This window comes from Lepidochelys olivacea, assembly GCF_965140295.1.
Source record: "Lepidochelys olivacea isolate rLepOli2 genome assembly, chromosome: 10".
NCBI lineage: Eukaryota > Metazoa > Chordata > Testudines > Cheloniidae > Lepidochelys > Lepidochelys olivacea.
This window is the reverse complement of record NC_140420.1, coordinates 52,213,466-52,225,904: the sequence shown is the minus strand read 5'-3', so window position 1 is coordinate 52,225,904 and position 12,439 is coordinate 52,213,466. Positions and strand designations below refer to the sequence as shown.

Here is a 12,439-nt window from a genome sequence, read left to right as displayed (position 1 = left end):
TAACGTACATCTGTGAGAAAGGACATTTGGCAACTATGGGCCAGGTCCTAGCCCCGCAATCCCAGTGCAGTTGGGACACTTTTCACACAGATTGGCCCTAGACTACCTGTTAGGGAGAGTTAGCCCCATCCTCTCCCCCACATTTCTGGAACCCCCCTTTTCCCCGCAAAGGGCTTGAGAATCTGTATACGATGAGGGGTCATGGTTGCACATCATCTCCACAATACCAGTACTGCGGAAGGCCCACTCAGAGATTAGTACAGCTTAACTATTGAGCAGAATATCCTTTAAGAAAGGTACCAGGCACCACTGCTTTGTCAGCAGGGCCCCACTTGGAGCCATAGTTACAGGAAAGTGAGGGAGAGCTCATAGGGGATTGGAAACTGGGGAAGGGAAGGGAAACTGGGGTCTTTAAGGCCAGACTCTTCCCCTCCAGTTAAGGGGCAATCCTTAACTGAATAATTTGGAGCAAACCGCCCCAAGACCATTTCCTGTAGGTTTTCCTGTGGGAGAGAATAATCTGTCCCAATGATTTACAATTGTATAAAGAAGAGGAGTACTTGTGGCACCTTAGAGATTAACCAATTTATTTGAGCATAAGCTTTCGTGAGCTACAGCTCACTTCATCGGATGCATCTTATGCAAAAAGCTTATGCTCAAATAAATTGGTTAGTCTCTAAGGTGCCACAAGTACTCCTTTTCTTTTTGCGAATACAGACTAACAAGGCTGTTACTCCGAAACCTGTCATTACAGTTGTATAACTCCCTGTTTCTGTTTATAGGGCACACTTTGTTATAGCTTTTAAAACTAAATTAAAGCAGTAGTTCTTTCCTATAGCTGTCAGTTGTTTTTATAGTTTTGTTTATTTTGATACAACCCTGTGACATACTGTGAAGGATACTGTAGAAATGAATAATGATGCTGACTCACTCCAGAACATTACAGGTACCAAATGAAAGAAGAAAATACTGACATGTTAACAGTACTTAAAAGACTTTGGGGAAAAAACCTATAAGTTACAATCTTCTTATCTCACTTTACACAGATATATAACCATTTAAGGTGGCTAAGCGAAATATTTGCTGCCAAAATTAAATCAGCTTTCACCAGATCTCTTTTTGCACCTGCAAAATTTTATGTGCATATAACTGAAGTATTATGTCCTCATTTATTTGTGGGTATAGCTTCTATCACTTGAACATCTAAAATACCTGATTATCCCCACAAATTTAATTTAGATATTTAGTTTTCCAAGTAGCAGTAATTGTGGAGGCAAAATTGACCCCAGTACCTCACAGGATGAAGCCATATGATCACAGGTGGTAGACAATTATCCAAGTGTCATTAAACCCTGAGTTCATGTGTCTCCATGTACAAACCTCATATCCTGGGAAGTGTAATCAGAGCACTTACATAAAAAGAACAAAGGTTAGTATGTTGACAAGTCATCATGCTTACCAATAGTATCAGAGACATATCAGTATTGAAAGAACTGATAAACCCCATGTTTTTGGTGCGCATTTTTGATACTGCACATGTTGGCATCTCTATGGGATGCCTCAGCTCAGAAGTGAAACATCTACCCTGCATTTTCTGGGTTTCTAATTTTTTTTCTAAATTTTAATGTTTATGAAAGGTAATACACACCCAATACACTATGTGCCTGAAACCTTAGCATCACCTTAAAAATTTTTTTTGTGGAGGATTGTTATATACGGATAAAAAGAAACATCTAGTGCAGTACTTTTTAAAGTTTATATACAGGCAGTTGGTGAAACATTGCTATACACAAATATATCCACAGCTATTTAATAGAGTATTGTTATGCAGTGTAAGGTTTACAAGCAGCCAGTGTAATGTTTGTATTCATAGGAACTCTAGGTATATAGAGGATATTCAAGTGCTCAGGGATATTCTTTTTTCAGATACCAGAGTGTTATAAAAATAAAATTAGTTAATTGATGCAGAATTGTTAGGAGAGTCTGTGTGGGTGTAATTTTTCATGCCTAAACCAAATACACTTTATAAAAGGAAGCTATGGATTCTATAAATAAGCGTAGGTATCTAAATGTATTTACCCAAACCACAAGGTTTGCAGTTGGCTCACTTCTGCCACTGGATGCAAAGAAAGCCTTTCATATGATGAAATGGACACATCTGTTTGCAGTGCTCCATCACATGGTATTCAAAGATCCATTAGTTAAAAATAAGCTTGGTAGTAACTGAAAGTCACTACCACCTCACAGATGTTTTGTGTCAATGTTAAATGTATTGCTGATCTTTGTCCTGGGTCTAGTGCTACGGATTCATATCACTGGGAAAATCTTAGTAGGGAGATCAAGGCTTGAATGATCATGGAGACTGAACTCTCCATTTTTAGGTGGTTCCACGGAGACATTTGCAGCACAGGGCCACAACCACAATTATGCTACTACACCTATTCTGAAAAGAGAGGGATAGCTTCTGTCTTCACAGTTACCAAAGCACGAACGTTCACCAAGGCTAATGCCACTGACAGATAAAACAAACATTTGATGTGTTGGAAACAGTACGCTCAAGGGAAGGGCAGATGCGGCTGGAGCAGGGCATGTTCACCATTTCCCCTGATACCAGTAGAGCGGCCCGGCAGTGACAGCCTCTGAAATGAATCCTTCCGGGGGGGTGAAGAGGGAGAGAGTCCAGGTGTTTCAAGCTGATCCTTAGCCAGTGTCTTCTGGCAACTAGGTAACATTCATTAGAACTAATCAGTTAATGAGTTAGGCGATATTAAATTGCAGGACACTTTCCTCACCCCAGAGCCGCTCAGCTCAGCACACCCAGGCTCCTTGCACCACCGGGGCCTTGCCCCAGCACTCCTAACCGCAGGGCGCCTCATTGCAGCCCTGCCTCTCCTCCTCCTCCTCCCCATAAATTGAGTGAGTTTTCGCACTCCACGGCCCTTTCCACCCCCAAGCTACTGCCCGGGCAGCCGCAGGCCTCCTACTCCAGCACAAGAACCACTGGCCCGCGCTCCGGAAATGAATCTTTGCTCAAGAGACTACATACCCCGTCAGCCCGCTGCGTACTTCCGGCGCGTAGTGATGAGCCTCGGGGCGTTGCCGGCGGTGATTGGATGCCGGCTTTGGCGCGTCAGTGTTGTGGGTGGGGAGTGGTGGTGGAGTTTCCCCCTCCCTCGCTCCCGGCAAGCCAGAGCCTTGGCTGCGCGAAGATGGCGAAGACCTACGACTATCTTTTCAAGCTGCTGTTGATCGGCGACTCGGGCGTGGGCAAGACCTGCCTGCTGTTCCGCTTCAGCGAGGACGCCTTCAACACCACCTTCATCTCCACCATCGGTGAGGGGCTAGGCGGGAAACGGAGCCACGGGCTGCCTCGGACCCCCCGATCACTTCCCTTGAGGGGCCGGGCCGGGGGAGCCGAGAGCGGAAAGGGGCACGGGCTGCCCAGGCATCCCTCGGTCACCTATCGCGAGGGGCTGGGCTGGGGAGAGGAGCCTTAGCGAGGAGAGCTGGGTCGGGGCTGCCTCCCCTCACCCAGCCGGGTTGGAGATGAGGCGCCTCCGTCCTCGTTGTCCTCTTCCTTCTGGTGAGGGGCTTCGCAGGGCGGCGGGGGAACCGGAGAGACCGGGGGAGGGGAGCTGGCTGCCCGAATGCCGCCTGCCCCTGGTACCGCTGTGGGGGCTGGGCAGAGAGAGTCTAGTGGGAAGGGAAGTGGCCTGGGCTTTCCCTCTTAGCGCTGGTTCCCCGCGGGGTCAGGCGGCTTCGTGGTGGCCCGGCTACACTGGTCGCCGTCGGGTTAGCTGTCATGGAGCGAGCGAGTGCCCGTGAGGTGGGTCTCCGCCTCGCTCGGAGCCAGTCAAGTGCCGGGGAAGCCGGGCCCTTCCGTGCTCAGGGGATCGGGGGAGAGATGCCAGCCTGGGGCACTTCCTCCTGCCCCGTGGAGCCTGCTGGTCAGGCCGCCCCTCTCCACGGCATCCCGCAAGCCCGCCTGGCTGCCCTCTGCCCGTCTGCGGGAGGTAAGAGGGAGTGAAACTTCTCCCCCTCCCGAGTCCCCTTTTCCTGGCTCCCAGCTGCTCAGCCGCCTCCTCGGAGCTGGCTCGAGGCTGCGGTTCGCACAATCTCTGGCGAAGTGCATTACCGCGCGCTGACTTGTTCATCTCCGGCTGCGGTTTCGAGACCGCTATATGCATTTCCCCCTTGTTTAGCAACTTGACAAGTCATTAGGGAGGTGCCCTTTGCTGAGCTCTCCGCCCAAACCTTGTAGCGGTGACTGGCAATCTGCTCAAAACATTGAACTTTGCCCGCTTTGTTGTTAAATCACTTTGTAAATAAGACCTAGGAGCCCCAGTCATTGATCAGGACTCTGTTGTGCTCGGTGCTGCACAAACACAGAACAAAAAGACCCCTTACCCCAAAGGAGTTAAATTCTGAGGACAAATTCTGGGCTCTCTAAGTGGAGTGGACAGTGGAGACCATAATGGATAAATATAAACTATCATATTTCAGTCTTGCAGGAAAACAAACAGCTACACCTTTTTTTTCCCCCTCAAAGCAGTTTCTCTGACACTTACATACCTAGCTCGTTCTTCAATCAGATCATCCAGATTTGAATGTAAAATGTTTTCATGTGACTTGAGAAATGGCTAACTGTTGGCAGTTGTATAAACTCCCTGGACCATCTTGCTCTCCCAGTAATGGAAATCACTTTAATAGGATAGGATGTTTTAGAAATGCTCTTTAAAATATTGACCCAAGACTGAACTGAAAACAAAATCCAGAACATGACACTCTTGGTTTGAAGGGGGGGGGGCGGTTTTTCTAGGCTGTTCAGGAGCTGTCCTCCTAACTGTTTCCCTGTTGCTTGCGAAATTCTCTGTGATGTGCATATGCAAGTTATCAGGAAATGGAAGAAGACTCAAACTGCTTAAACTGGGTATTGCTCAAATTGTATTTTAAAAAAAACCTACTTGATTACAGGGAGTAAACAATTATAGTAATCTATAGGTTTCAGAGTAACAGCCGTGTTAGTCTGTATTCGCAAAAAGAAAAGGAGTACTTGTGGCACCTTAGAGACTAACCAATTTATTTGAGCATGAGCTTTTGTGAGCTACAGCATCCGATGAAGTGAGCTGTAGCTCACGAAAGCTCATGCTCAAATAAATTGGTTAGTCTCTAAGGTGCCACAAGTACTCCTTTTCTTTATAGTAATCTATAGTCACAGTTGAAGGCTAGTTGATTTTATTGATTATGGGTAATATTAATAATTGTCTTAGACTTTTTAGTTCCATAAGAGTGGAGTACATATGAATGTGTATATTGAGTGTCTGAGATTTCGAGTGGCTTTTCTTATGATTAAAGTTAGTATTTTTTATGTAATTTAAGAAAAATTCTCAAGGTAGTCTCTCTCTCTCTTTGCTTTTTTTAAAGCACAGATACTTTTGCAACAGTAGTGTCCCAAAAATTACTGAGATATGCATGACTTAACTGTTTAACATAATAGTCTGTTGTATTAGATATTTTCACATTGACTGTCAGTTTAAATTGAGCAAAGAGAATTTTTATAAGACCTTTGCTGTATTAGATATAAATGTGTTGTTACTGAAATATTAGGCTTATGTCCCAATCCTCCAAACGCTTAAATTCATGCTTAACTTTATTCATGTAAATAGTCTGATGCTACTTGCGTTATGAAAGCAAAGATATGCATAATATCTTTACAACTGAAGACTAAATCATTATGCACGTAGCTAGTGCTTGGCACCATGAAATCCATGCTCATCTGAAAGAATAAAACTTTTTATTTTCTGGAAACGTAAGTAAAGGTGACCTGGCATGGAGAAACAACGTTTATGCTCCTTGTATTTTGTGAGTAAAGAAGATCTGAAATGTCTTCTCTCTAATATTCATGTTTTGTTACCCTGGAGACTTGATGGACTGCTGGTGTTATGAGATACTGGCTACAGAGGAAGTGAATTCTGACTAAGATAGGAAGTATCTAGTTTTAAGTAGCCTGAATGATATTTTTGTGTTAGGACTAATTAATCACCATTTGGGAGAAAAAATGTCTCTGTTAACTGAAAGGGTAGACTTAATCTTTTAAGGACTGAGAGCAGATAGTCCGTATCAGAGTTCCAAAAAGAAAAGGAGGACTTGTGGCACCTTAGAGACTAACCAATTTATTTGAGCAAAAGCTTTCGTGAGCTACACGTGTAGCTACAGCTCACGAAAGCTTTTGCTCAAATAAATTGGTTAGTCTCTAAGGTGCCACAAGTCCTCCTTTTCTTTTTGGAACTCTGATGCGGACTAACACGGCTGTTACTCTGAAACCTATCAGAGTTCCAAGAATTCTCCAGGGAAGACGAGACTTGATGCTATGACAGGTCTAGGGGTTGTTTTTTTTTTAAAGGTGGGGGGAAGGGAATTAAAACAAAGCACAAAGGTTAGATTTGTTTTAATTCTTTATAAGGAAGGGAAAAAATTCCTTGTTTCTTCTGCAGCCATTTTCAGAATGTAATAAGAGTTTGATTAGTGGCTTTTCTAAAGGCTTTTTTCCACTGTGTATTCAGTTGAATAAGAAGTTTGGGTCATAGAAATGTTTTTAAAAAGCAGCATACTCAGCTCCAAAAAAACAGTGCACAGGTTAGATACTGAACCTATTCCTGTGTTTATAGTTACAGAAAGAACTGGATAAAGTAAATTGAGCAGCATTCATATTCTGTCTCTCACAAGCTTTCCTGTTTATACTTCATGGTCTTCTGCTTAGTTCCTTAAAGCTTAAGTGCAATTTCATTGGTCTGCTTTGGATTTTAAAGATACTTTTTGTATATATATGACACTACTTTTCTCTATCTTGCCTAGGTCAGCTTAATGTGTTCCTTTTTTTTCCCTCACTCTTCCTTCCCTCCCTGTTTTTTATTTTGGGTTTTAAAAAGATGCTAACTTTAAGTCTCATCAATTTGACAAATTTACTGGTAGTTTTAAGATCTGCCCCGTTGATTGGGCTTTTACAATTGCATTTTCCTATTTTTGTAATTGTGTTTCCTCCCCTGTTGGTTTATGGAAGACTTCACAGATGGAAACTGAGTTACTATAGGGGAAACTGATTGTATCCGAAGTGCTGACAAATGCCCAAACAGAGACTGTACAAAATGGAGCATTCTCTAATCTCAGGTGTAGGTCATTGTTCTAAGACCTGGGTGTGTATGTGGTTTTTGCTTGCTTGCTTGCTTTAGTACACTGGTGGGCAACCTGTGGGCCGCATAGTTAGGCTGCCAAACTGTTTGTTTACGATTGCACAGCCACCCATAGCTCCCAGTGGCCACGGTTTGCCGTTCCCGGCCAATGGGAGCTGCGGGAAGCAGCGTGGGCTGGCCGCCGCTTCCCACAGCTCCCATTGTCCGGAACGGCGAACCACAGCTACTGGGAGCTGCGGGCAGCCATGTAAATGTAAACAAATGGTCTGGTGGCCCGCCAGCAGCCTACCATGAGGGGTCGCAGGTTGCCCACCACTGGTTTAGAACAACGTCTAGACCTTCTACTTAAAGGGATGGTATCCTCTTAAAAGCTTGCTGTCTGATCTAACTAACAGAATCAGTTTTACAATGCTAAATAACACATCATACATGTAGTGCTGTCCATCCTGAAGGATCTTGATTGCTGTATATAATAAATTGAATTATTTCTCCCATGATTAAAATGCAGCTATCTCAAGGGTGGAAAAACACAATGCAGTATCCAAATGGGAGTAAATCGGGGGGGAAAAAAATCTAGCTACAGGAATTGAAGCTGTCAGAATACTGGCTTCATGTGACCTTCAGAAGAAGATATCTCCAACAACATGGTGATCCCCAGCATCATGTTGTGCATGGAATCTACCATAATTTGGAGCACCATCTAATACTACTTGGTGGCACCCTTAGGAGAAATGGGGTATGTCTACACTTTGAGCTGGGGGTGTGAGTCCCAGCTCAAGGAGACATACTTAAAGGGCTGTCCTTACCCATATACAAAGCACGCAGCTGCGTAGGGCACGTGGAAATTTGAGTGTAGACATACTCTTTCTTAGTCTCTGTTCAGGTACTGACAAGCTGGAGCTGGCTTAATTTTTGAGATCTGACATGATATCTTTTCAATATGTGATGTCTTGCCTTTTTACTGTATGAATTAGCCTTATGCTAGACTCCATTTGTGTGGGAGTGGGTGGAAGAGGGGTTAGTGAGGTGTTTGTGTGTGGGTTTTTGGTTTTGACTGCATTGTGGTGGTCTTTAAATTTTCCTTTTCAGCCTCAGATCCATTCCTAGCTATGGAATTCTGCCTTTTCTGAGTCATAGCAGCTTAGGCCCATCTTGTGCTGTTGCAAGACATTTCTCTGGTTGCTTCTACTGTTTCCCAATCACGACCTCCATTGTCACTTAGCAGTTTCAGTCACCACAGCATTAGAAGTTATTCTGTCTGATTTTTTTTTTAATAGCTGAGAAGAAGGTGGGGAATGTGGTAATCTGTCAATTTCATTTCTACCAATTGCAGAATTAAATCACCACTGAAGTTATATGCTTGTGTCCTTGTGTGGGCCTTTCAAGACTGAAGGTGCTCTGTTGATGTTCTGAACCCTTGGTTTTATGGATTTCCCCTCCCCCCCGGCCCACACTGTGGGCTGTGGGGGAAAGGAGAATATACCTCATGCTGAATACAGGTGTTTGCCTGGATGCTTGCAACTAGTCCCCCTGATTTCTGCCCCCCCCTTTTTTCCTTCCCTCCGACTACAACTGTGTTCATGCTGTCTCTTTACTTAACTACCTTTTTGTCTTTCTCCGTCTTAGAAAGAGGTCCCTTTTCCTCAGTTACTCTAATAGTAAGCAGGGTTCCACTTTTCTGTCTTTACATCTTTCTGCAGGGGAAACTCACTGCTAACTTGGACTTGACACTACTGCTTCCTTGAGTGGAAACTCTTGCTTTCACACACAACTAAAAGGGAAGTAAAATTCAATCAAATAAATGGAGCCAGCTTGCTTAGCCCAACAACTCCTATATAAAGCAACTTAAATTCCTGTGAAAGCTGATAAGATAAATTATCCAAAATATAGAATATGTGTTTTGCTGGTCCTATCAATTACTGATTCTAAAGTCTGGGTCCTAAAGTGTACACAGTGCTATTACAGAATTTACTGTGCATAGTGTTGAATGACAGTCTAATAGTCTGCAATTATCTAGCTTGCTGTTTGAGTAGTGCTGTCTAGCAGAACTGGATCCATTTTATTTCAAAAAAGTCATCTAGAGTGTACTGTACCTGATAGTTAGAACAAATTGCCTCACTTTTTAGAGGTACCTTTTTCCTTGGCTTCATTCTTGAAAAACAGGGCCATCCAAAAAAAGTTAAGCATATGTATACTGACTTTAGCTTGTCAAATTAGTGTAATCCAAAGTATACTAAATATCCACTTCTCCCTTGAATGAAACTTCAGCCGCAGTAATAGCCTTTAATAGAAACTACTTCAACACATTTTATTGTTAAATTATACCAGACTGAATATTCTGATACAAGTTAGTGAAGGAGAGTTATGTAAAGAGAGTGAATTGTCATAGGCCAAAAAGAGGGAGTGCTGAAGCTTTGATGAAGAGGAAAATTTCAGTTGGGCTATTGTTGATGTCAGGAGCTATAGATGGAAAGTTCATTGCTGATGAGATGGTGGTGGAAAGAAACAGCAGAGACAGTGATGGAAGAATAGGGAAAGAATATTCAGAAGTGGGTTGGTGGCAAGAACTTGTAGCTCCTCTTTAAAATTAGTTTTCTTAAATGAAGGCGCCAGTGGAACTGTCTGAAGGGGGTGACAAGGTGGTGCTGCTTTGCATTAGTGGGCTATGTGTGCAGGAGTCTTGAGGAGTGAGACTTGAAGACAGGACAAGGTGTGAGGAAGTGGAGGCTTGCTTGAGAGAAATAAACAATATTACAGGGGTGGTGATAGGCAAATGTGCAGCAAGAGGAAGATTCAGGATGAAGCTGCAGACACAATTGTGAGGCCTGAGTCAGCAGGAAAGATGGCATTGTGTTGTTTAGGAGACTTCTCTTGGTCAAGAGAAGCAATCTTCTGGGTGCATTATAGGTGAATAAACATATTGAGGTACCTAGCTTTGAATGTTCCACAGTGTACATTAATCAATACAGGGGACATCTTAGGTTGCAACCCTTTTTTATTATTATTAAAATGACACTACTTACACTTTCTGTGCTCTACAATAAAAGCAAATCAATGTTGAGTGAAATTGCTTGGTTTGTATTAAAAATGATATTGCTGCTTTGTCTTTGCGTGTTACCCTGAAATAACATGACAGATGTCTAACTCTTTCATCCCCACTTTTAACTGGCAGATGGAGCTGTCATGGTTGTGTTGCCTGATTATTTGACCAACAGAGGGGCAGACTGAAGCAGTGTTGGTAGCCTGCTCTGAATAAACAATTTTTGTTTAAGACTAGATTAACACTTAATAAATTTAGGAACAAATATGAAACTTGTAGTTCGTTAGCATATGCTATCAGGAATGTATTGTAAGGCATTTAAAAAAGTGATTACTATTATCTAGGCTCCTTAATAGTCTTGCTCCTGTTTTAATAGGAGTTGAAAATAACAGTTCTGCAGTTTGTCACTTTAAGCTGTCTTTTTAGTGGTGGTATTTGTCTTGACCTGGCTTTCTTTTTTAAAAGTTGGCTGAAGTTCATAGTACGATTCACATGGCGAAGAACACATGCTGTGTTCAAAGTGAGGTATTGCTTGATTTTAATCTTTGAGATTGTAGTACAAATTAACATTGTTGATGTAAACATCTAAAATTTCCTGTTGAAGCCTCTAAGGACAAACTGTCACTTTTATCTTCAAAACGTTTCAGTGTTCGATTAAATAACCCTGTTTGCAAAGATGAGTTCTCACTTGGGGCTAAATTGGGACTAACGCCATTATTTCTAAGAAGTTACATGAGTGTAAAGCTTCTGTGTGAATATAGAGTTGCGCATCATTCGTTTTAGTTTCTTGACTTTGAACTCAAAATCAAAAAACCAAAATCTTCACATTGGAAGAAGTTCTTTCTTGTCCTTGGAGGATGCAGTAAGGGACTTTGTGGTCCTGGTGTGTGTGTATGTGATTTTGTTTTTTCCCTAGAGCTTTCCAACGGATAACCCTGTTGCATAATGGCCTGTAGGAAGTTTTCATGAACAGCTGTCAAAGTCTATACAATCAGATCTCAATTAAAAAACACAAAACTCATAGTTATAAAGAGAGCTCCTTTGGTTCTCCCAAGTTGCAACAGCAGAATATAAAATGACTGGTATTAGTTGCTCAATATGTATCAGCAAGCAAAAAAGCTAACAATGTTAGGGCCCGTTAGGAAAGGGATAAATAAGACAGAAAATATCATAATACATTGTATGCCCAATCTTTAATACTTCGTGCAGCTCTGGTCACCCTATCACCAAAAAAGTATATTAGAATTGGAAAAAGTACAGAGACTGGCAACAGAAATGATTAGGGGTATGGAACAGCCATATGAGGAGAGATTTAAAAGACTGGGACTCTTTAGCTTAGAAAAGAGATCTATAAAATCGTGAATGTTATGGAGAAAATGAATAAGGAAGAGTTATTTATTCCTTCACATAACACAGCAACCAGGGGTCACCCAATGAAATTAGTAGGCAGCAGGCTTAAAACAAACGTAAGGAAGTACTCCTTCACACAGTGCAGTGTCAACGTGTCGAATTCATTGCCAGAGGATGTTGTGAAGGCTAAAAAGTATTTGGCTATTAGCCAAGAGGGTCAGGGATGCAATCCCATGCTTTGGGTGTTCGTAAATCTCTGACTGCTAAAAGATGGGACTGCATGACAGGGGACGGATGGATCTCTTCATAAATTCTCCTGTTCTGCTCATTCCTTCTGAAGCATCTGGCACTGGCCACTTCTCAGAAGATGGGGAAACTAGGCTAGATGGACCATTGCTCTGACTCAGTATGACAATTCTTATGTTCTTAACAACTGTTATTGGGAACCCATTGCTGTTGGCAACAGTGAAAATGATAAGGGTGAAGTCAGTTTCCCTCTGTTGTGGCTTTCGCAAGTTCTGAGCAAGGTAAAGAGGCAGGATTCAATGTTCATTGGGGTTAGTTCCCAAAAATGAAAAGGAGTACTTGTGGCACCTTAGAGACTAACCAATTTATTTGAGCATAAGCTTTCGTGAGCTGAAATTGTGGAAAAGCAGCATCACTTGCCCCATAACCTCAGCCATGCGGAACATAATGCCATCCACAGCCTCAGAAACAACTCTGACATCATAATCAAAAAGGCTGACAAAGGAGGTGCTGTCGTCATCATGAATAGGTCGGAATATGAACAAGAGGCTGCTCGGCAGCTCTCCAACACGAGTTTCTACAAGCCATTACCCTATGATCCCACTGAGAGTTA

General features: G+C 42.7%; 1 protein-coding gene across 1 annotated transcript in view; it reads left to right on the top strand.

Moving 5' to 3' along the window:
* The first annotated feature begins 3,141 nt into the window (after window positions 1–3,141).
* Window positions 3,142–12,439, top strand: part of RAB8B (RAB8B, member RAS oncogene family) — a 47,358-nt gene continuing 38,060 nt past the window's right edge. Inside the window, exon 1 of the mRNA XM_084640563.1 lies at window positions 3,142–3,333. Within this exon, the coding sequence (XP_084496689.1) occupies window positions 3,210–3,333 (124 nt within the window). The 5' untranslated portion in view covers window positions 3,142–3,209. The remainder of the gene's footprint in view (window positions 3,334–12,439) is intronic.